The 24,806-nt window shown below is 50.2% G+C and overlaps 1 protein-coding gene across 1 annotated transcript in view; it reads left to right on the top strand.

The window, feature by feature from the left end:
* Nucleotides 1-1,173: 1,173 nt before the first annotated feature.
* Nucleotides 1,174-24,806, top strand: part of ATXN2L (ataxin 2 like) — a 446,514-nt gene continuing 422,881 nt past the window's right edge. The window contains exon 1 of the mRNA XM_030209208.1: nucleotides 1,174-1,772. Within this exon, the coding sequence (XP_030065068.1) occupies nucleotides 1,594-1,772 (179 nt within the window). The 5' untranslated portion in view covers nucleotides 1,174-1,593. The remainder of the gene's footprint in view (nucleotides 1,773-24,806) is intronic.

The raw sequence follows: 24,806 nt of genomic DNA, 5'->3' as shown, positions 1-24,806 counted from the left end.
TCTTTTTCAGGGCACAGACCGTATAAGTCTGCCCAGCAGGATTCCCCGCCTCCCAACCACCAGTCCCGCCTCCCATCACTGGCTCTGGCACAGACCGTATAAGTCTGCCCTCCACTATCCTCGCCTCCCAGCCACTCTTCCCCCCACCTGCTCCGCAACCCAATTTCGGCTAAGCTTCTGAGGATCCATTCCTTCTGCCTTAGGATTCACCTTTGGGTTTAAAAAGTAAAACTATGCATGTAAGGAGTGGATAAATGAATTAAAACAATGTTTACAGCAATAATTAAACAGTGATTGAATATTCACATAGCAAGATGCCTAAGCCAGCAGATTTATTTTCCATTGAACATAATTAACTTTGTATGAACTTGGCTGCTAACAATGTGCTAAAATTGACGATGTTGGTACATTTAGACTGCCTCTGAACAGAACGTCTGCATTAAGGAAGACTACTACCCACCTCATTATTCAATACATAACTGTGAAACAGTAGTAATAAAAAAGGTACATTCTTATAATATACCACTGCATCCCACAAAACACAAGGGACCAGGTTCCCACACACTATCTTTTTCTTTTGACTTAGGCACAAGAAAAAAAAAAAAGATGTTAAATGCTCCCAGTTTCAACCTAATTAATTTGTTTAACTGTACTTATACATAGTAAGTCTGATTGTTAAATACCTGATTCTCATAACATGATGTCTGTTTTGGTGGCCCTTTACTACGTGAAAACATCTATGTACGAATACAGGGAGTCCCTATAGCCAGCCCCTCCAAATGACACGATTTAAAATGTAGAACAAATTGGTGCTGCAACCGATGAGCCCAACACTTCCTCTTTATATATCCCTATGCTGCATAAGTCAGCATGTTTGAAAATATAAGTGAGATTAAATAAAAATGCCACCAACAATAAGGTACGATGGGGATGCTTGCTTTGTTTTGAGTGTACTAGATGAGGACTACGCGCGAGTAATGGGAAACAGAGACAAACCAAATTGGCTTCAACGTTTTGACGTCATACCGGCCCCTGCTTTCTTCAACCTCTGAGGATAACTACCAGAGGTTTGGTAACTACTCATAGGCACACACAGCTCCGCCTCCATTCCTCTTGCGTCGCGGAAGGTTACAGAAATTGGAGAACCTTGAGGCGGCGGGATACACTGCAGCCTCTTAGCTGCGCTTTTTTTTTGCGTATGTGGCGCGAGAAGAAGGAAGAGAAAAGGTACCCGTTGGCGCCTTGCTTGCTCTAGTTACTTTTTAATTTTATAATCCTTTAATCGGATAGTGCTGAGAAAAGTAGTGAGCGGTGCCACCTCCGCCGGGCGGAAGGAAGAAGAGCTATCGGTGGTGCTCAAAGGAGCGCGAGACACAAACCCCCTCCTCTTTTTTTTTTAGCTTACGAGTTGCTGGTTCCGTGCGCACGCGCTTTGTGTCCCTAGTGGCGCGAGACAAACTGCCGTCGCTGGTAGTGAGTGCAGTGGACTGAACACATACCTGCTAATCTCTATAGCGTGAGACTGCTAGTCGCGCACGGAAGCCAGGCGGCGCGCGCCCGGCCTATTTCTATCTCTGGAGGCTGCATACTGACATGCTCAAACAGCAGCAGCAGCCGCTACCACCACCTGTCGTACGTAAACCCATGGCGGGAGGAGCAGGAAACCCCGCACCCAGCAGTCCGAATGGGAGTCTAAGTCCCGCTGCAGCTGGCATTATCAGCAACAACAGTAATACTTTTACCCAGCGCCCCGGATCTGTTGTTACCGGCAGGTAAGAAACTAGGAGGGCATACACGGCACCACAGCGGCCTACCGGCGAAGGGGCAGGATAAAGGCATGCGCCACTATCTGGCTAAGTGAGTGGCTTGTCCAATTGCTGTTAGTATACCTGTGAGTGATTAGATCTTCTTTTACTCGCCTTCTCTTTCCCTGAACGTTTTATAGCTTGTCCAATTACTATGCTTGCCTTTCTCTGAGTGACGAGTGGGTTGTCCAATGAGAGAATAAACGCTGGGTGTTTGAGACGTGCAGGGTGATTTTGACCATTGATAACGGGCTTCCTGAGTCTCGTGACGCGCAAATGCGCGTTCTGTGGTGGCGTAGGTGGGAAATTATGGAACCTCGCCGGCTAAGATGGTATCTCTGTTCCTGTATGTTTGCCGCGGAGCATGCGCAAAGGGAAAAAAAAAGGGGCAGAGTAAATGGAAGACTTGGTAGTGTGGGACCGCGTCAGCTGACTAGGAGGCGCATTCTGATGCTGTACAGTCACGTGACTGCTTTTGGTATAGGTTGTTGAAGATAGTGTTTCCAATTGGTTAGTTGCATACACCATGATAGTAATGAATTTTATCCTTAAGTTAGGGTATGCAAAGTATGATTTCACAACTGCTAATTCTAGTCCTATTATTTGCATTGTGTCAGCCAGTTTCCTTCTGGAGTTTTTAAGCTGTAATGCGTTTAGTTAATTTGTCAAGGTGTGCTTGGAAATAACTTTTGATCAAGCCTGTGGCATCCAGTGTAGTAGGAAATTTTCTGCTACTCTTTCTAGGTCTCTGACTGCAGTGTTTGGTAGTTGAGGATCTTCTCTTTCGCCACTGGGTGGGCAGAATGATCACTTGGTATTACACAGTAAATTAGTATTTGATAGCAGATAAAGATCTGTACGGTCCATCCAGTCTGCTCTTACAAGATAAACCCGTAAAGTATGTGGAGGAGTGGCCTAGTGGCTAGAGCACTGGCATCCAGAGTTGGCCGGTTATAATCCCACTGCTGGTCCTTGTGATCTTGGGCAAAACACTTAACCCTCCATTGTCTCAGGTACAAACTTGGGGCCATGTTTACTAAGTGCTGTAGGCAGGCTAGTGTGTTTAGTGTGCGCTAATGCATATATTCCTATGGGTGTCTAGCATTAGCACATTCTAAAAACGCCACCGAACCCTAGTAAACAGAGCCTTTTACCCCTGTGTACCTGAATGTAACTCATTTTGAGCTACTACTGGAAAAGGTGTGAGCAAAATCGAAATAAATGTATATACTTGACCTTACTGTTAGTGCTGGTTTTCTGTTGCAGGAACGGGTCAGGTGATAATAACTTTATCCTCCATAATTCTCTCAGGGTTGTGATCCCAGTATTCTTTCAGTACAACTGTGTTTACAGTCTTCTCAGTGAATGAGATGTGCCATCATATTGGTGTATTTTTGGATAGACATGTCACGTCTATGGCCGTGACCACCCTCATACTTACCCTGTTTCTGGGAGTCAGTGGCTGTGCTGGCTTCTGCTTGTCTCTGTCTCTGTCTTAGTTTCTCTCTGGCTCTGTGTGCTGATTGCCTTATTGGACCTCACCTGTGTGGGCTATGCCTCTTCCAAGATGGCTGCCGCCTCCTCTATGCCAGTATCCAAGATGGCTCCTGCTTGTCCTTCCTGTGGGCTCACTTCCTCTGGGTGTCAAGCCTCTGTTTGGAGGCAAGGATCTTCCTGCTTTTGTCCTGCTGGTGGTGACTCATCAGTGAGTTCCTTTATAAGGAAGGCCTGTGCTTGCAGTCAGTGCCTTCGCATGGTGTCATTCTCTAGTGTCATGCCCAGAGGCCTACAGGTTAGTCAGTATGTTGCTGCGCTACTTCTAAGCCTGTCTTCTGTGTGGGCTTCTTGCTCTTCTGTTTTGTACCTGTGGGGCCGGTTGCCCTTCTGCTTGGGCTGCTAGCCCTTCTGCCTTTAGTCTGTGTTTGGAGCCTGCAGCTCAGCCCGGGTTTCCCCGTCTGTGTTTGCAGCCTGCCCTACTCCCTGCTTGTATATTCTGTGTGCACATTCTGAGCCTTGTATATCCTGTGTGCACATCCTGGTCCTTGCTTGTTCGTCCTGAGTCCTGGTTTTGGCTAGCTAGTGTTATCCGGCTTTCCGCTCTGCCTAGCTACCTTCTGTCCCGTGTGTCTACCTTGTACCTTGCTTGTATATCCTGTGTGCTTATCCGGATCCCTGCTTATGTATCCTGATTCCTGTATCTGTGTAGCTAGCATGTATCTTCTGGGGGATTTATCCTGTTACCTGTCTCAACCTAGCTAGTGGGTATTCCCTGTCTCCCCTTTTTCCCTGCGTGCATGTCTGCCCTACGCCCTGCTCCTGATAAGCTTCTGTCTGTCTAGTCTGTCCAGGGTGTCTGGCTCAGCGGCTGCGTGCAGCGCTTAGTGCAGTCTAGTATAGTTTGTTCCCTCGTGTTTCCTAGACCCGGGGTCGGGTCCTCTGGATTCCAGTTCCACCTGGTCCTGCAAATCCTGCCGGCTGCCTGCACGCTGGAGCTCAACTCCAGCGGAACGGTGGCTAAGTGCAGGTGAAGAGGTTCCTGTTCTGCTACTTCCAGTTGCCTGCTTCCAATCCAGAGGTCCAGTCCGGCCCTTCCCTGTGTTCCGCTCCAGGGTGGTCTTGCCTGCCTCTGCCGCTCCAAGGACTCGCTATTCCCAGTTTCGCCTCGAGGAACTATTGTGTGACTATTGGGCAGACTGGATGGACCGTTCAGGTCTTTATTTGCTGTCATTATGTTACAATTAATCCTCTTTGCTCCTGGGCTGATGCGCAGACCTCAGGTCTGACACCTGACCTACTGGCGTGTGCATGTGGTGACCTCTCAGCACACAGTGCCAGAAATCAGAGACAAATCTTACATGTGCACACCAGAGTGTTCTAAGTTTCAGCTTCCATTCCTTCTTTGCCTACAGTGATGTGGCTCAAATCCAGAGAGAGACTGAGGGAGCTGAGCAGAATTTTCTTTTATGTGCCATTAAATTCTTGCGGGGATGGGTGGGGACGGTTGGGGAACGGGTTGTGATGGGTTAATGTTTTGCGGGGATGGGTGAGATTCTAGCAGGAACGGGCGGGGATGGGTAAGATTTCTGTCCCCGTGCAACTCTCTATCCTGGACCAACACTTCCAGTTTTGGGCCATGCCGTTCGGTCCAGCGATGGCACCAAGGACCTTTCCTAAGGTTATTGTGGTAGTTGCAGCATTCCTACGCAAGGAGGGTGTGCAGGTGCACCCTTACCTGGACGATTGACTTACCAGGGCAGCTTAGTTTCATGAGAGTGTACAGGTGACAGAGAAAGTCGTCAATCTGCTCTCTTTGGACTGGATAGTCAACTTGGACAAGAGCCACATGGTTCCCTCCCAATCTCTGGAATACCTGGGAGTGCTCTTCGACACTCAGATGGGCACAGTGTTTTTACAGAGGCTCAGAAGCAGAAGCTCCAGACTCAGCTGGAGGGCCTGCTGAATCTTCCGGCACCCAGAGCCTGGGATTACATGCAGGTCTTGTGTTCCATGGCGGCCACGTTGGACGTGGTTCCATGGGTCAGGAGTCACATTTGGCCCCTACAGAGGGCGCTTCTGAGCTGGGGTTCCCCCCTGTTGGAGGAGTATTTGGTTCGCCTCCCTTGGAGGCCATGCGCCCGGCAAGCCATGCGTTGGTGGCTGTGTCCGGCCAGTCTGGATCAGGGAATGCCGGCAACCCCGGATTGGGTGGTGGTAACCATGGATGCCAGCCTTTCGGGTTGGGGAGTGCATTGCTTGGGTCAAACAGCTCAGGTCGGTGACAGAACCTTCATGGTCCATCAACTGGCTGGAACTGAGGGTGATCCATCTAGTGCTTCTGGAGTTTCTCCCACTTCTGAAGGGGAGGCAGGTTCGGGTTCTCTCGGACAATGCAACGGTAGTGGAGAGTACATCAACTGCCAGGGGGGCTCCAGGAGTGCCCTGCTGGCAAAGAATGAATCCCTTATCTGCCTGTGGGTGGAAAGGTGCATTCCTTTGCTCTAGGCGACTCACGTTGCAAGGTCTCTAAACATGGAGGTGGACTTTAAGTCATGTGCTGGATCCAGGGAAGTGGGAGCTCTTCGATCAGACATTCTTAAAGATCACGGAACAATGGGGGTGGGGGTTCCTCGAATGTATCTCGTGGCACGAGGCTGCAATGCGAAGGTTCCGCAGTTTTTCAGCAGGGGCAGGGACCCTCGGTCGCAGGGATCAATGCGCTTCTACAGGCTTGGCCTTAGTCTCGCCTCCCTTATGTGTTCCCGTCATGGCCCATGGTGGGCAGGGTTGTGGGATGCATAGCTCGTTACCCGGGTCGAGTGATCTTGGTGGCGCCGGATTGGCCCCGGTGTCCTTGGTACGCAGACATGGTTCATCTTCCGGTTGGCCGCAGACCCCTGGCCCGTCTAGGATTGCTGTGGCAGGGACCAATCGCCATGGAGGATCCCTCCCTGTTTGGTTTTATGGCCTGTCTATTGAAAGGGCACGGTTGAGGAAGAAGGGTTACCCTGACAGGGTGATTACCACAATGTTGCAGGCTAGGAAGCGTTCCACTTCTACGGTGTATGCTTGAGTATGGCGGACGTTCGAGTCTTGGTGTGCGGTGGCAGGCCTTTCGGCTTGGTCGGCTTCAGTGATTAACTTTCTGGCCTTTTTACAGGACAGCCTGGAAAAATGCCTGTCCTTGAGCTCCCTGAAAGTTCAGGTAGCAGCGTTGGTGTGTTTTTTTTTTTTTGGGGGGGGGCACATTCAAGGGACCTCTGGCATATCAGAAATCATCTGCGTCTGCTGTGCGCTTCTGTGATTCCCTCGTGGAATATGAATTTGGTTTTGCTTGTCTTTCAGTGGCCTTCTTTTGAGCCTTTGGCTCATTTATCTTTCAAAAATCTGATTTTGAAGACTGTTCTGGTGGCTATTACTTCAGCGAGGAGAGTTTCCAAGTTACAGGCTTTATCCTATAGAGATCCCTTCCTCTGCTTTACCGAGGCAGGAATTTCCTTTCAGACGGTACCGTTGTTTTTGCACAAGATTGTGTTGCATTTTCATCTGAATCAGCAGCTCTTTCTCCTGGTGTTTCTTAGGGAGGATTAGCCTTCAGAATTTCGTGCCTTGATGTGCAGCGGGCCCTCATTAGCTACTTGGAGGTCATGAATGACTTTCGATGCGTGGATCATTTGTTTGTCTTGTTCGCGGAACATAAAAAGGGGGCGCAGACTTCCAAGACCACTGTGGCCCGTTGTCTATGGGAGGCCATTTCTTCGGCATACATCTCGTCGGGGAAGCTCCGCCTCTTCAGGTATGAGCGCATTCCACTAGGGCGCACGCCACTTAGACAGCTGAGTCATGTTTGGTGTGAGGAGATTTACAGGTCGGTGACTTGGTCGTTGGTCCATACTTTTTCGAAGCACTATCGTTTGGACGTGGCAGCTCGGGCTGACGCCGCGCTTGGAGCATCTGTCCTGGAGGCTGGGGTCCCGGTGTCCTGCTCTATTTGAGGACTGCTTGGGTACATCCCACAAGTCTCTGGATTGATCTGTGGGACACTATAGAAGGTAAAATTAGTTGTTACCTGATAATTTTCTTTCCATTTGTCCCGACAGATCAATCTAGAGACCTGCCCTCTCAGTTTTCTTGCTGCTGTTTGATTGTTCTAGATTTTGGTCATTTATTCTACTTTGGTTGGATCGAATCTCTCTACTTGCTGTGAGCTGCACGAGTTCCTCCCTTTATGGCGGTTGTAGGGTTTGTTCCTTTCTATAAAGACAGAAGACTGATACTGGGTTCATAGCTTAATAGGCCATACTGCTCTGGTAGCGACAATACTGAAGTTTAGGTGGCTGCACATGGCCACGTAAAAGGAACCTCAGAAGTTCTCTCGTATCTCCACCTGCTGGTAGAGGGACATAATCCACAAGTCTCTGGATTGATCCGTCGGGACTAATGGAAAGAAAATGATCAGGTAAGAACTAATTTTACTTTAGCACAGCTTAAGATCGCTATGATGAGGGACTTTATTATATTTTATTAAATATCTTTAAAAAAAAAGCCATATGCCAACTAAAAAGTGAGCATCATTTCAGTGGAGTGGGGGAGTAGCCTAATGTCTAGTGCAGTGGTTCTTTGTGACCCTAGGCAAGTCACTTAACCCTCCATCGCTTCAGGTATAAAACTTAGATTAGATTATGAGCCCACTGGGGATAGAGTGCCTGTATATATAATACATAAACAGCTTTGGTTGGCTACCACAGAGATAGTATGTCAGTGTTTTACCCTTGCATTATAAGTTGAGTTGCTAAACACAGACGAGGAAACAGCTATTTCCTTGTCATCAAGCAGATGCAGCCATTACAGATGGGTTGTGTCCATCAACCAGCAGAGGGAGATAGAGAGCACACTTTTTTCAGTGCCTCATACCAGCTTGCTCCACAGCCTCTCTTCAGTATTCTTTATCTCCCCTAGCAGAGTGGCTGCAGCTTCTTCGAGCTCCATCTAAAATCTGCCTGGAGGTTGCTCCTGTGCTTTTGCCAGTTGTTAGCAGGGGTGTTGGAGGCTATAGCAGCTTCACTTTAAAGGCACATAGGTTCGCCCTTTCCCTGCCTTACCCATACCTCTGTGGATGTGGACACATTGCTTAGCTTTCCTTGTCCTTCCCCACCAACAGTGAGTGCAGGCACATAGGTTCGCCCTTTTCCTGCCTTTCCCACTCACCTGAGCCTCCGGAGTTCTATTTACTTCTGCTTTCCTCACAGCGTTTAAAAAAAAAAAAAAAAGTTGCGTCGCGCTTAGACGCTGGAACAGAGGTTTTTCCTTGCCCTTTTCTTTGGGACCGGAGCTGTGATACTCGGTCCAGTGAGGTAAGAGTGTTTTCTGACTCCTCCGGGGTGGGCCCGCGATCGGGGCGATTTTGGCGCGAACCGCCATTTTGAATTTTACCGCCGTTTTTGGCGATGGCTGCGGAGTCAGTAAAGCGCTGTTCCAAGTGTGGAAAGCGCAGATCAGCAGCGGGGCTCTGTAAATCGTGCTGTACAGACGTTAGAGCCGGCCCGAGCCTGGCGAGCGACGATTCTTCACGCTCTGAGCTGGCAGCAGGCACCATTTTGAATTTACCACATGGCGCGACCTCTGCTGAGACGGAGAGTCCTGAGCCCGGGGGGGGGGGGGGGGGGCCTCGGAGTGAGGCTGATATGGGAGCTACTAGCCCCGGCAGAGATCCTGGTGCCCAGGGTGAGTTTTTCTCCCCGATTTTGTCTTATTAATGCATAAAGCATACATGCTTAAAAGAGCTCTCCCACAAAGCCCGGCACGGGCCTCTTCTAATGCCCCCCCCCCCCCCCCCGGTGGATTCTAGCCTGGGTATGCCCTCTGAGGCGTTATTCCCTGATAATTGGCAGAATATGAAGCGCAGAAGGGCTCATTCCCCTTCAGAGAGTGCTGCATCTCCTTTTTCCCCGCCGTGGTCGGGCTGCGAGGATTCTGAGGACTCTGGCAGGCCTTCATGGTCTGAGGAGCCAGAGTCTGGTGCAGAAGTGACTCAGGATCTGGACGATCCCTCTGCGGTGAGGATTTTCCACCGTGATGAGCTGCCAGTCCTTATTTCTGATGCCCTGCAGGCTCTCTCTATTGAGGACCCTGCCGGTGGCACAGCTTCCTCTGTGAATCCTAGGATGGCTAGTACCAAAAAGCCTGCTCGAGCCTTTCCTTTGCATGACTCCATCCAAGAGCTTATTTCGGCTCAATGGGCTGACCCCGAGGGACCTTTGAAAGTTTCCAAGGCTATGGGGCAATTATACCCTCTGAGTGAGGAGCATATGGCTCGCTGTGCTATGCCTAAAGTGGATGCCCTAGTCACAGCTGTGACAAAGAGAACTACCCTCCCTGTTGAAGGAGGTGTTGCCCTGAAGGATATTCAAGACCGTAAACGGGAATCAGCAGTTAAACGGTCATTTGAAATTGCAGGTCTCACTATTCGGGTGTCTGCATGCAGTTGTTATGCTGCTAGAGCCTGCCTGGCTTGGTTGCAACAGGCAGTGGAACAGCCCAGTGATGGAGCGGAGCCCTTTTCAGATGTGGCTCCGCGGATGGAGTCGGCCTTGTCCTTTCTTGCTGACGCCCTTTATGATATTGTCAGAGCTTCGGCTAAACACATGGCAGTAGCAGTGGCGGCTCGCCGTCTTCTTTGGCTACGGCATTGGGCTGCGGACATGGCCTCTAAGCAAAGGTTGGTGAAGTTGCCCTTTCAAGGTGAGGAGTTGGTGAGAATTGTGAAGAGCCTGGGTGACGCTAAACCCTAGCGCTTGCCCGAAAATAGGCCTCGGCCTTCCTCTAAGGGTGCGGCGGTCCACTCCTCTTACAGACCTCGCCCGGGGCGTTCTGCTGGCTTCACTTCTCGTGCCCGTTTTCAGCAGAGGAACTCCTTTCGCTCGGACAAACGTTCCACAGCCACTGGCTCAAGGCCTGGAGTTCAGGGGCGACCCTCTCAATGATGGTGCGCTGGCTGGCCCTCTCCTCGAGTCCTGTCATCGGAGGACTTCTTTCCCTCTTTGCCGAGGAGTGGGCCAACATTTCCTCAGATCAGTGGGTCTTGGACCTGATCAGAGACGGTTACAGAATAGAATTCGACGCCCCTGTAAGAGTGTTTGTGGAGTCCCGATGCGGTTCTGCCGCCAAACGGGCGGCGGTAGAGGAGACTTTACAAGGTCTGATTCAGATAGGGGCCGTGTCCCCGGTACCTCCCGCCGAACACGGCTGCGGCCGCTACTCCATCTACTTTGTGGTGCCGCGAAAAGGAGGGTCTTTTTGCCCTATTCTGGACTTAAAATAATTAAACAAGTCCCTGAGAGTGCGGCATTTTCACATGGAAATCCTGCGCTCCGTCATTGCGGCGGTAAAGCCAGGAGAGTTTCTCACGTCTCTGGACCTGAAAGAAGCTTACTTGCACATACCAATTTGGCCCCCACACCAGAAGTTTCTGAGGTTTGCCGTGATGGGAAAGCATTTCCAGTTCTGGGCCTTGCCTTTTGGCCTCGCCACAGCTCCCCGCACCTTTTCGAAGGTTATGGTGGTAGTAGCTGCCTTTCTAAGGTGAGAGGGTATTCGGGTTCACCCTTACCTGGACGACTGGCTCATTCGAGCAAACTCTGCTGCAGAGAGTCAGCATGTAACAGACAGAGTGGTCAAAGTTCTTCAATCTCTGGGCTGGGTCGTCAATTTGGCCAAAAGTCACCTGACCCCCTCGCAGTCTCTAGAATATTTGGGGGCCAAGTCCGACACAGCCTCGGGGTATGTGTACCTACCCGAGCAAAGGAGGTGCAAGCTTCAGAATCAGGTCCGTCTGCTCCTGAGGATGCCCCGCCCGCAAGCTTGGGACATTGTCCAGTTGCTTGGATCGATGACGGCCACCATGGAACTGGTGCCCTGGGCGAGAGCGCACCTGAGACCTCTACAGTATGCTCTACTCCAAAGATGGTCTCCAGTATCTCAGGATTACCAATGCAGACTCTTGGCTCCCTGCGGCCCGACTCAGCATGGAATGGTGGCTCTCAGACAGCATGCTGCGGCAAGGAATGCCGCTGGCGCTCCCCAATTGGTGCCTAGTGGTGACAGATGCCAGTCTGAAAGGCTGGGACGCACATTGCAAGGGGAAGCATGCCCAGGGTCTATGTACACCCGAGGAGTCGAAGTGGTCCATCAACCGCCTAGAGTCAAAAGCGGTGTTTCAGGCGCTTCTGGCCTTTCAAGTGACCCTGGAAGGATTGGCTGTCAGAGTGATGTCGGACAACACGACAGCAGTGGCCTACATAAATCGACAAGGCGGCACTCAGTGCAGAACTCTAGCCGCGCAGGCCGAACAAATTTGCCACTGGGCCAAGCTGCATCTACAGTTTCTGTCGGCAGCTCACATTGCAGGTCAGAGCAACGTGCAAGCCGATTATCTAAGCAGGCATCAGATCGATCCAGCGGAGTGGGGACTTGCAGACGAAGTGTTCCTGCAGATATGTGCCAAGTGGGGCAAGCCCGTGATGGATCTAATGGCGACAAGATCCAATGCCAAAGTCCCGTGCTTCTTCAGCAGACGGAGAGATCTTCGCTCGGCGGGGTTGGATGCCTTGGCTCAACCCTGGCCTCCAGGCCTTCTGTATGTGTTCCCTCCGTGGCCCTTGATAGGGCGAGTGCTCCTGCGGATTCGGCTGCATCCAGGAGAAATGGTTCTCGTCGCCCTGGATTGGCCCAGGAGGCCTTGGTATGCGGACCTCCGACAGATGCTCGTAGAGGATCCTCTTCAGTTACCTCTGGTTCCCAACCTGTTGTCACAGCGTCCGGTGACCATGGAGGACGCCGGCCGATTTGGTCTTGTGGCCTGGCGATTGAGAGGGCGCAATTGAGAAGCAGATGCTATTCCAATAAAGTAATTACCACTCTCCTGCAAGCCCGCAAGCGTTCCACTTTCGTGGCTTATGCCAGGATTTGGCGCCAGTTTGAAGTCTGGTGTGCTTCCAGAGAGATCACACCCCTGCGGGCTCCTGTCTCGCCGAATTCTGGACTTTTTGCAGGATGGTGTACACAAAGGCTTGGTCTATAATTCCCTGCGTGTGCAAGTGGCAGCATTGGCCTCCCTGCGTGGCAAGGTTGAAGGCGTGTCTTTAGCTGCTCATCTGGATGTGGCACGGTTTCTTAGAGGGGTGCTTTGGCTCCGTCCTCCCGTGCGTGCACCTTGTCCAGCTTGGAACCTGGGGCTAGTGCTGAAGGCCCTTCAGGGTGCTCCCTTTGAACCGCTTCGGCGTGCTTCAGAGAGAGATTTGACACTGAAGGCTGTCTTGTTAGTGGCCATTACTTCGGCGAGACGGGTGTCAGAGCTCCAGGCGCTGTCCTGTAGAGACCCTCGTCTGCAGTTTTCAGAGTCCAGGGTCACGGTTCGGACCGTGCCTTCCTTCTTGCCTAAGGTGGTTTCAGCGTTTCACCTAAACCAATCTATTTTCTTGCCCTCCTTTGTCGAGGAGGAGTTTCCGGAATCTTTTGAGCAATTGCACCTGTTGGACGTGCGCAGGACTCTGATGCAGTATCTGCGAGTTACTAACTCTTTCAGGACCTCTGATCATCTGTTTGTTTTGCTATCAGGTCGTCGCAGAGGGTCTCCAGCGTCTAAAGCCACTATTGCCCGCTGGCTTAAAGAATCTATCTTTTCAGCTTATTTGCTTGCCGGCCGGCCTCCGCCTGATGCCTTTAAGGCGCATTCCACTAGAGGAATTTCCTCTTCTTGGGCTGACACTGGAGCACTCTCTCCAAGAGATTTGCAGTGCAGCAGCATGGGCTTCTAAGCTCTCTTTTGCCCGACATTACAGGCTGGATGTGGCTGCCAGGAGGGACGCACATTTTGGAGCACAAGTGCTGGCGCGTGGTGTGGCTTGTTCCCACCCTATCTAGGGATTGCTTTGATACATCCCATCTGTAATGGCTGCATCTGCTTGATGACAAGGAAGGGAAAATTAGGTTCTTACCGTGATAATTTTCTTTCCTTTAGTCATAGCAGATGCAGCCATGATCCCTCCCTGTCTGATGCTGTCTGCTGTAAATCTATTTCAGGTTCTGTTCGTGTTTCCTGGAGATTCCGTCCTTGGGAGAAAATCGGAAAACAGTCTTCAGGATTCTTGTTCAATTAAAGGAGAATGACTGAATTCTCTCCAGTTTAATGTTTTGGAGAATGAATTTATTCCCTCCAGTTATGTCTCAGTGGAGGATGAGTTTATGCCCTCCGGGAGGATGTTTCATTCCCTCCATTCTGAGTTAATGCCCTTTGTTGTAGGGCCATCATTCGCTGTGAGGAAAACTCATGTTATTCCCATTGCGGTTTGCCATACTGCTTTGGAAGCTTCAAATACTGAAGAGAGGCAGTGGAGCAAGCTTGTATGAGGCACTGAAAAAAGCGTGCTCTCTATCTCCCTCTGCTGGTTGATGGACACAACCCATCTGTAATGGCTGCATCTGCTATGACTAAAGGAAAGAAAATTATCACGGTAAGAACCTAATTTTCCCATATATTATCTTGGCTGACAAATGTGAATGTGAAGACTGAAAGAAAACATACTTAAAGTGGAAACTGACAATATATTTTCAGGGTAATTTCAAATAAGCTCCAACTGTTGCACCTCAGGGTGTAGATATTTCCTGCCTTGAAAAAGCCATTCCATAGCATCCCACAGATCAATCCAGAGACTTGTGGGTTTTGTCCCTCTACCAGCAGGTGGAGATAGAACTTCAGAGGTTTACTATATATGGTCAGTCACTTTAACTTCAGTATTCTCTCTATCTAGCAGGTGGATGGCCATATGCATGCAGCTCTGGATTGATTGGCTGCTGGCCTGGTCCCCTGGGTCTAGTTGAGCTTCTGGGGTCTTAGGTGTTCTGGGACGTGGGTGCACACCTGGTGTTGCCAGGTCCCTCCCTTCCTTCCTCATCGCCCCCTCCTCTGTGCCTGACTGGGGTTTATGGTTCTCATTCTCCTGACTTTAAAAGAGTCTGAGGTTTCTTTTGCTCCTGCCTTTAAAAAAATTGTCATTTGAGCAGTGGGTGGGGGGGGGGGGGGGGGAAACAGCTTCTCAGTCTGATTCGTCCAGCTCAGGGAGCTGATGTCGGTTGCATTACTGGCTGAGGGGTGTAAGGACCGACCTCAGTGATTCCTGAGGGGGTGAGTAGTCATTACCTGTGTCAGTGGGGGAGAGCAAAAGCGGTGTTGAAGCCGCTAGGTTGCTACTGTTTCCAGTGTTGGAGCTCCACTATGAAGCCTGACTCTGTGGAGCGTTGTGCTCCTTCCTGGCTCATTTTGGTGGGCGCAGAGCAGCTGTCTTCTTTGGTGCATGTTCATGCCTGAGGTCGCCATATTTCCTGCTGCACCACATGGCAAGTGGCAAGGCTGAAGCACCGGCACTCCCTTGGGGCTCGATTTGCCTGCGTTTTTGGCAGTTTTTATGTGCAGGCCTTTTTGAAGATGTGACTGGGAAACTGGGGTGGATCACTCCCAGTTTTTTCATAGTTGGTGTTTAAGGGCTTCTGAGAAGGAGCCTGGGGCAGTTTGCAGACCCCTGTGGGAGTCCTCGGGTCTTCTACAGCTTTGAGTCTCCCGCAACTTCCCAAGGGCAAGGTTGGAGGCCCAGTAGACCCGTGCGGCGGTTCTGTAGCAGTGAGAGCTGCTTGCAAAATACTGGCTATCTGAAAGTCTTCTGGTGGACATGTCTGTGCCTTGCTAGGTGATTTATGGTTTGGGTTCACCCTCTTACAGTTGCACTAAGAATGTTTCTGGACCCTTTTCGAGGATGTTCAGGGTGTATGTACATCTTTAATGGAGGATCCTACTCTAGGTTTTTCACTCTTTCCCTTTCTCAGAGCATGGCAGTGCAGATGGGGTTTAGTTAGTCAGACTTGGGGCTGTTGACTGTGTTTCTGTGAGAAATGTTACATTTTGAGGCTAGTGTAGGCCTCTCAGGTTTCTCTCGGTCTCCATGATAATCCTGCACTCTCTATGCTGCCCTGGTGGCATTTACTCTGTGTGCACTATTTACATCAAATTAGTTTTATTTAGGAAGATGGCTGACCTTTCTGCATGAAGGGTACAGGTTCAAGGCTGGTTTATCCACCCTTCCCTTGTCATCAAGCAGATGAAGCCATTACGTATGGGTTGTGTCCATCAACCAGCAGGGGGAGATAGAGAGCACTCAACTTTTCACAGTGCCTCATGGCCAGCTAGCTCCACTGCCTCTTCAGTATTCTCTATCTCCCCAAGCAGGGTGGCTGCAGCTTCTTCGAGCTCCATCAAAAATCTGCCTGGGGGTGGCTCCTGGCTTGCCAGTTGTTAGCCGGGGTGTTAGAGGCTATAGCAGCTTCACTTTGAAGGCACATAGGTCAGCCCTTTCCCTGCCTTATCCATGCCCCCGTGGATGTGGACATATTAGCTTTCTTTTCCCTGTCCTTTCCCACTCAGTGGATGCAGGCACATTGGTTTGCCTTTCCCTGCCTTTCCCACTTATCTGAGCCTCCGGAGTGATTTTATTTACCTCTTTTTGCCTCTGCTTTCCTCACAGCGTTAAAAAAAAAAAAAAAAAAAAAAAAAAGAGGTTTTTCTTGAGGTTCTTCTGCAGGACCGGAGCTGTGATACTTGGTCTAGTGAGGTAAGAGTGTTTTCTGACTCCTCCGGGGTGGGCCCGCGATCGGGACGTTTTTGGCGCAAACCACCATTTTAAAATTTTACTGCTGTTTTCGGCGATGGCTGCGGAGACCGTATAGCGCTGTTCTAAATGTGGCAAGCGCAAATCAGCAGCGGGGCTCTGTAATTCGTGCTGTACAGACAGTAGAGCCAGCCCGAGCATGGCGAGCGGTGATCTTTTGCGATCTGAGCTGGCAGCGGACACCATTTTGGATTTTCCACATGGCGTGGCCTCCATTGCGACGGAGAGCCCTGAATCCGGGGGGGGGGGGGGGGGGGGTCCTCTGAGTGAGGCTAATAATAGAGCTGATAGCCCTGGGCAGGATCCGGGCGGTCAGGGAGCGGTTTTCTCCCCTGATTTTGTTTTAATGCTGCATACATGCTTAAAAGAGCTCTTCCACAGGGATCTTCGGACCCTCTGCCTGCCCCCCCCCCCCCCCCCCCCCCCCCCCCCACCCGGTGGATCCTGGCCTTTTGGAGTTGGCTTTGCCTGTTTCTTATCATCTTGATAAATGCAGAAGGGCTAATTCCCCTTCTGAGTGTGGCGCACCCCTCTTTTCCCCCCCGTGGCCGGGTTATGAGGATTCTTAGGGGTCTGGCAGAACTTCTTGGGCTAAGGAGCCAGAGTCGGGTGCAGAATTGCCACAGGAGCTTGATGATCTGTCTGCGGTGAGGATTTTCCACCTCGAGGAGCTGCCAGCGCTCATTTCAGATGCCTTACAAGCCCTCTCGATTGAAGATCCTGGGAGTGGCACAGCCTCCTCTGTTAATCCAAGGATGGCTAGTACCAGAAAGCCTGCTCGAGCCTTTCCTTTGCATGACTCCATCCAAGAGCTTATTTCGGCTCAATGGGCTGACCCCGAGGGACCTTTGAAGGTTGTCAGGGCTATGGGGCAATTATACCCTCTGAGTGAGGAACATTTGGCTCGCTTTGCAATTCCTAAAGTGGATGCCCTGGTCACGGCTGTGACAAAGAGATCTACCCTCCCTATTGAAGGAGGTGTTGCCCTGAAGGATATTCAAGACCGCAGGCTTGCTTCAACTCTGAAGCGGTCCTTTGATTTGGCAGGTCTCACTGTTCGGGCGTCTGCATGCAGTTGTTATGCTGCTAGAGCCTGCCTGGCTTGGTTACAGCAGGCAGTGGAACAGCCCGGTGATGGAGCGGAGACCTTATCTGAAGTGGCTCCGCGGATGGAGTCAGCCTTGTCCTTTTTGGCTGACGCCCTTTATGATATGGTCAGAGCTTCGGCTAAACAAATGGCTGTAGCAGTGGCGGCTCGCTGCACTCTTTGGCTACGAGATTGGGCGGTGGACATGGCCTCTAAGCAAAGGTTGGTGAAGTTGCCCTTTCAAGGCCTTCTCTTGTTTGGTGAGGAGCTGGAAAACATTGTTAAAAGCCTGGGGGATTCCAAACCTCAGCGCTTGCCCGAAGATAGGCCGAAGCCTTCCTCTAAGGGTCAGGCGGTCCGCTCCTCTTACAGACTTCGCTTCTGTGAAGCTAGAAGGTACCGCCCGGGGCGTGCTGCTGGGTTCACTTTGCGTGCCCGCTTTCAGCAGAGAAACTCCTTTCGCTCGGACAAACGTTCCGCAGCTGCCGGTTCAGGGGCGACCCTCTCAATGGTGCACCGGCCCCCTCCTCGTTTCCTGTCATCGGAGGAAGACTTTCCCTCTTTTTTGAGGAGTGGGCCAAAATCTCCGCAGATCAGTGGGTCTTGGACCTGATCAGAGACGGATACCGAATAGAATTCGATGCCCTGGTTAGAGACGTGTTTGTGGAGTCCCGATGCGGTTCTGCCGCCAAACGGGCGGCGGTAGAGGAGACTTTGCACAGTCTGTGCCTGATAGGGGCGGTGACCCCGGTGCCTCCCACCGATCAAGGTCTAGGCCGCTACTCCATTTACTTTGTGGTGCCACGAAAAGGCGGGTCTTTTCGCCCGATCCTGGACTTAAAAGAGCTAAACAAGTCCTTAAGAGTGCGGTATTTTCACATGGAAACCCTGCGCTCCGTCATTGCGGCGGTACAGCCAGGAGAGTTTCTCACATCTCTGGACCTGAAAGAAGCTTACTTGCACATACCAATTTGGCCCCCGCACCAGAAGTTTCTGCGGTTTGCGATGTTGGGAAAACATTTCCAGTTTTGAGCCTTGCCTTTTGGCCTCGCCACAGCTCCCCGAACCTTCTCCAAGGTGTAATGGTGGTAGTAGCTGCCTTTCTCAGGCTAGAGGGTATCCGGGTTCACCTGTACCTAGACGACTGGCTCATCAGAGCAGACTCAGAAAAAGAGAGTCATCTAACTACAGCCAGAGTGGTTTCGGTCCTTCAATCTCTGGGCTGGGTCGTCAATATGGCCAAAAGTTACCTGACCCCCTTGCAATCTCTAGAATATTTGGGGGCCAGGTTCGACACAGCCTCGGGCTATGTGTTTCTTCCCGAGTAAAGGCGGTGCAAGCTTCAGAATCAGGTCCGTCTGCTCCTGAGGATGCCCCGCCCACGAGCTTGGGACATTGTCCAGCTGTTGGGATCGATGACGGCCACCTTGGAAGTAGTGCCATGGGCGAGAGCGCACCTGAGACCTCTACAGTATTCTCTACTTCAACAATGGTCTCCAGTATCTCAGGATTATCAGTGCAGACTTACTTGGCTCCCTGCGGCCCGCCTCAGTATGGAGTGGTGGCTCTCGGACAGCATGTTGTGGCGGGGAATGCCGCTGGCGCTTCCCGATTGGTGCCTAGTGGTGACAGATGCCAGCCTGAAGGGCTGGGTTGCACATTTGCCACTGGGCCGAGCTGCATCTACAGTCCCTGTCGGCAGCTCACATTGCAGGTCAGAGCAACGTGCAAGCCGACTATCTAAGCATCAGATCGATCCAGCGGCGTGGGAACTAGCAGATATGTGCCAAATGGGGCAAGCCAGTGATGGATCTTTGGCATTGGAACTTGTTGCCATAAGTCCCGTGCTTCTTCAGCAGACGGAGGGATCCTCGCTCTACCGGGTTGGATGCCTTGGCTCAAGCCTGGCCCCTGGGCTTGCTGTATGTTTTCCCTCCGTGGCCCTTGATAGGGCAAGTGCTCCTGCGGATTCGGCTGCATCCAGGAGAAGTGGTGCTCATTGCTCCGGATTGGCCCAGGAGGCCTTGGTATGCGGACCTCCGACAGATGCTGTTGGAGGCTCCCTCTCCGTTACCTCTGGTTACGCACTTGTTGTCACAGGGTCCGGTGGCCATGGAGGACGCCTACCGCTTTGGTCTTATGGCATGGCGATTAAGGGCGCAATTGAGAGACAAAGGCTACTGAAATAAGGTAATTTCCACTCTCCTGCAGGCCCGTAAGCGCTCCACTTCCGTGACTTATGCCAGGATTTGGCGCCAGTTTGAAGTCTGGTGTGTTTCAAGAGTGCTTTCTCGGTTGCGGGCTCCTGTCTCGCCGATTCTGGACTTTTTGCAGGATGGTGTTCACAAAGGCTTGGCCTATAATGCCCTGCGGGTGCAAGTGGCAGCATTGGCCTCCTTGCGTGGCAAGGTTGAAGGCATATCCTTAGTTGCTCATCCAGATGTGGCAAGGTTTCTTAGAGGGGTGCTTCGGCTCCTTCCTCCCGTGCGGGCACCTTGTCCAGCTTGGAACCTGGGGTTAGTAATGAAGGCCCTTCAGGGGGCCCCCTTTGAACCGCTTCGGCGTGCTTCAGAGAGAGATTTGACACTGAAGGCCATCTTTTTAGTGGCCATTACTTCGGCGAGACGGGTGTCAGAGCTCCAGGCGCTGTCCTGTAGAGACCCTTTTCTGCAATTCTCAGAGTCAGGGGTCACGGTTCGGACCGTGCCTTACTTCATGCTAAACCAGCCTGTTTTTCTTCCCTCCTTTGTTGAGGAGGAGTTTCCAGATTCATTTGGGCAGTTGCACCTTTTGGATGTGCGCAGGACTCTGTTGCAGTATCTGCAAATTACAAATGCTTTCAGGACCTCTGATCATCTTTTTGTGCTGTTTGCAGGTCCTCGCAGAGGGTCTTCAGCATCTAAAGCCACTATTGCCTGTTGGCTCAAAGAAGCTATCTTTTCAGCATATCTGCTATCTGGCCGGGTTCCGCCTGAAGCCTTTAAGGCACATTCCACAAGAGCGATTTCCTCTTCCTGGGCGGAAACTGGAGCACTATCTCTTCATGAGATTTGCAGTGCTGTAACATGGGCTTCTAAGCTCTCTTTCGCCTGACATTACGGGCTGGATGTGGCTGCCAGGAGGGATGCGCGTTTTGAAGCACAGGTGCTTACGCGTGGTGTGGCTTGTTCCCACCCTATTTAGGGATTGCTTTGTTACATCCCATACGTAATGGCTTCATCTGCTTGATGACAAGGAAGGGAAAATTAGGTTCTTACCATGATAATTTTCTTTTCTTTAGTCATAGCAGATGAAGCCATGAGCCCTCCCTGTATGATTGTCTGTATTGCAGCGATTCTGATTTTAGATGCTGTTCTTGTTTCCTGAAGTTATATTCCTTCCTTGGGGAGTCGGAAAACAGTCTTCAGGATTCTTGTTACAGTTATAGGAGGATGAGTTCATTCCCTCCAGTTCATGTTTTGGTAGGATGTGTTTATTCCCTCCAGGAGGATGCAAGTATTCCCTCCGTTTATACAAAGTGGTGGACGAGTTTATTCCCTCCAGGAGGATGAGTTCATTCCCTCCTTTTTTTGAGTTCATGCCCTTGTTAAGGGACCATCGTTCGCTGTGAGGAAAGTTCATGTTATTCCCATTGCGGTTTGTCATACTGCTTTGGAAGCTTCAAATACTGAAGAGGCAGTGGAGCTAGCTGGCCATGCATGAGGCACTGTGAAAAGTTGAGTGCTCTTCTATCTCCTCCTGCTGGTTGATGGACACAACCCATACGTTATGGCTTAATCTGCTGTGACTAAAGGAAAGAAAATTATCATGGTAAGAACCTAATTTTCCCATTAGAAACTGTAGACTAGTATGTTTCCAGTGGGGCATATTTTATTTTATTTTTTCCAATTAAATGTTTTATTAAAGATACTGCTCTCTCATACAAATAATAAACATGAACTGTTTTCACATGCAAAAGCTAATACACTTAGCTGTTTAATATCCTCCCCCTCCCATTGGTATCATGGTGGTGCTGACAATTGAGCTTTCGACCGTTCATAAGGTTGCCAAATCTTATTAAATAGCGCCAAGCGGCCCTTTCTCATTGTGGTAAGTTTGAACATTTGGTATAGAAAGTCCACTTTGTACAATACAGGTTGCATAGGAGGTAGTCTGTTGTTTCCAGGCACAATCCAAAGTCAGTTTTGCAGCAGTAAAAAATTGAATAGCTAGTTTATGATGGGAAATACTGATTGCTGAAGGTTTGAAATGTAGTAAGCAGTATTCCGCTTTACAAGGATATTGTTGCAAGAGTTGTCGAACTAGCTGAATCACTTGCATCCAATAATACTGGACCACCGTTCGCAACCACCACATATGCAAAAATGTACCTTGAGCGCCACATTTACGCAAGCTGTCTGCAGAGGCCTGAGGATACATTTGCTGCAGTCATTCAGGAGTATAATACCACCAATATATATTATTTATTTATTAATTTCTATTATTAAACAAGCAAAAATATATTTGTACAGAAAAGTTCAGTTAATTAGAATTATTAATACAAAAAGTAATATAAGAAAAATTGTTCTATTGACCTCACTCAAGTCCCCAATTCGAGTCCAAGATCCCTAAACCATGGAGATCAAAGAAATAATAATTTAATTTTTATCGGCTGTGTGCAAATCCTATATTTCTTAACAAGAACAAATGCTGGATTATTCAGCATCCAGCATTTTGTTTAGATGTTATAAAGGCTGCGAGTTGAGAAGGTTCATAATAAGCAAATTTCTCTGAGTGGTATCTGATCACACATTTACATGGGTATTTGAGGGAAAAAAAGTAGCTCCTGACTGAAGCACTTCTGGTTTCATTTGAAGAAATTGCTGACGTCGTTTTTGTGTGTTCCTTGAGACATCCCGATAAATTCGAATTTTTAAACCATTAAAGGTTTTTTCTTTATTTTTGAAAAACATCCTCAATTTCCAAATTTTATCTGGTGTCAAAGCTACTGTTGCCACCAAGGTAACTGCTGTTACTTCTTCTGTGTCCGATGTTTCCAACAACACGGAGACATCTAGCACCTGATTATTCTGAACTTGTTGATTTTCATCAATCTTGGCGGGAAGATAACAACTGTGAGAAGGGGGGGGGGTCTTGTCTTCTCCAATATAATATTTTAAAACCATTTTGTACCAAAGGTTGAGCCAGTGATGGTTTCAACAAAAATCTATTTCCATAGTGTCAGCAGCAGATGAATCCAGAAACCAGTGGGTTTTATCCATCTACCAGCAGGTGGAGATAGAGAACTAAATTGAAGGGAGCCATACTAGCCGGCCAACCCCTAATCCATTTAGGATATCTCCATCTCCAGCAGGTGGTGGACGGATCTGTCCCAGCTCCTGGATTTATAGAGTCTTTGGAGTCTCCTGGGCTGTTGGCCAGTTGAGGCTAGGGGTGTGTGTGGTCTCTGACAGTCTTTGGAAGCATACTGCTTTGTCTGTCCCTGCTTCACCCTGCGACAGCCCTTTCTCCCTATCCCTTTGCTGCTCTATTCTGCTAACTTCCTCACACAAACACAAAAAAAAGTTTAGCCATTGTGGGAAGTGCAGGTTGGGGGTGTGTAGCGCTGGTTGTGCCAACCCTGGCGGGGAGGATTCGGGGTCTTTATCAGGTGAGGTGGTTTCCCAGCACAGGAACTGCGAATGCGGGCGCTATTTTGGATTTCACCGTGGACCTGCCATCTTATTCGTGGCTCCTGGCCCCTCCCACTGCAGCTTCAAAATGGCGCGTTTTTTTTCACTCCTGAGGCCTCTAGGGGGTGGCAGGATCTGGCTTCCTCCACAGCTATTCTGGGGACAGGCTCTGCTGAGAAAAAAAGGTTTCTCCCTGGAGTTTATTTTACTTCTTCATCAGGCTTATCTGATGAAGTGCTCTCTCCCCTCCCCTTCTGTGCCAGGGGGAGTTGTGGGATCCGGGGACCGTCCTGCAGGATGCAAGTAGCAGTCTTTTGCCAGTTTCTCTGGTTCAGACTCACAAACGCAGGCACATGAATTCTGGATCCGATGCAGATTCGGTTGGGCCGCTGTCTTTGGCCCCTTCTCTTACTGAGTGTTCAGGGGTTTTGTTGAGGACCGCGGGCATGGAGGAAGAGGGAGAGCTCTGTGCGGAGAAACCAGATGATCCTTCAGTGGTCTGAATTTTTCACAGAGAAGAGCTGACCTCCCTTATTTCTTCTGCACTGGAAATTTTGCACATTGAGGAACCTGAGGCTCAAGCTGCTGTGGCAGTAAATGTATGCATGGCAAGCACAAGGAGGCCTTTGAAGGCCTTTCCGATTCATGAGGCAATCCAAGAGATGATCTTGGCGCAGTGGTCAGAACCGGATGCGCCCCTCAGAGTGGATAAGGCTATGGGCCATTTTTACCCAGTACGTGACAGGCAGAGAAGTTTGATCTTCCTCGAGTTGATTCTTTGGTGATGGCGGTCACCAAGAAAACCTCCCTTCCCATAGAAGGGGGGGGGGGGTTGTTTTAAAGGACATGCAAGATAGACGTCTGAAAGCCACGCTGAAGCGTGCTTTTGAGGTTTCGACTTTGGCCCTTAAAGCTTCCATTTGCAGCTGTTATGCGGCCCGGGCATCTCTGGATTGGCTCCAACAGCCTACAGATTAAGAACAGGAGGCAGCTTCCTGTCCGGTGCTGGCCGCCCCTCTGATGGAGCCGGCTCTGGCGTACCTGGTGGATGTATTGTATGATTTGGTACGGGCTTTGGCGAAGTTAATGGCCTTAGTGGTCACTTCTCAGAGATTGCTGTGGCTTAGACATTGGGCTGCAGGTATGGCATCTAAGCAACGCATTACCAAGTTTTCCTTTCAGGGTAAACTTTTATTTGGAGAAGATTTGGAGAAAATTGTTAAGGACTTGGTGGAGTCCAAATCTCTGCGGCTGCCAGAAGACAGGCCCAAATGTTCGCCTCAGGCTGGCCCAGCAAGACCTGTTTCGAGAGGCCAGACGTTATCGACCGGGCAGACCTTCGTGCTTTCAGCATCCTCGGTTTCAGCAGTGCTCTTCCTTTCGTGGAGACAAAAGAGGCTTTGGGACTGCTTCCTGCCAGGGAGCAGCCGCTCGTCCTTCCCAATGATGGGGCGCCGGCCTACTCTTTGGAATTCAAGATAGGGGGTCAGCTGACCAGTTATTACAAGGAGTGGGCCAGGGTCATCTCAGACCAGTGGGTTCTCGAGGTTATCGAGGACAGCTGCAAAATAGTTTGTGGTTCCAGTCGCAGATTGTTTGTTGGAGTCCTGGTTCGCTACTTCTGCCAAGTGAGAAACAGTTCTAACAGCTTTAAGAGATCTAGTGGCCATTGGAGCCGTTGTACAGGTGCCATCTCCAGAAACTCGTTCAGATCGCTATTCCATCTTTTTCGTGGTCCTGAAGAAAGGACGATCCTTCAGACCCATTCTCGACCTCCGGAAAGTGAACCAATTTCTCAAGGTGCGACATTTCCGCATGGAAACTCTATGGGCAGTGATCACGGCAGTGCAGCCTCAGGAGTTTTTAACTGTGCTGGACCTCAAGGAGGCTTATCTGCATATTCTGATTTTGGCCTCCACATCAAAGATTCTTGAGGTTCGCAGTGTTGGGCCAGCATTTTCAATTTTGGGCATTGCCCTTCGGGCTGGCCACGGCGCCTCGCACCTTTTCCAAAGTGATGGTAGTGGTG

Source organism: Microcaecilia unicolor, chromosome 7 (assembly GCF_901765095.1).
Source record: "Microcaecilia unicolor chromosome 7, aMicUni1.1, whole genome shotgun sequence".
Classification (NCBI taxonomy): Eukaryota; Metazoa; Chordata; class Amphibia; order Gymnophiona; family Siphonopidae; genus Microcaecilia; species Microcaecilia unicolor.
Note: the sequence above shows the minus strand (reverse complement) of the source record. Positions and strands in the feature narration are given on the sequence as shown.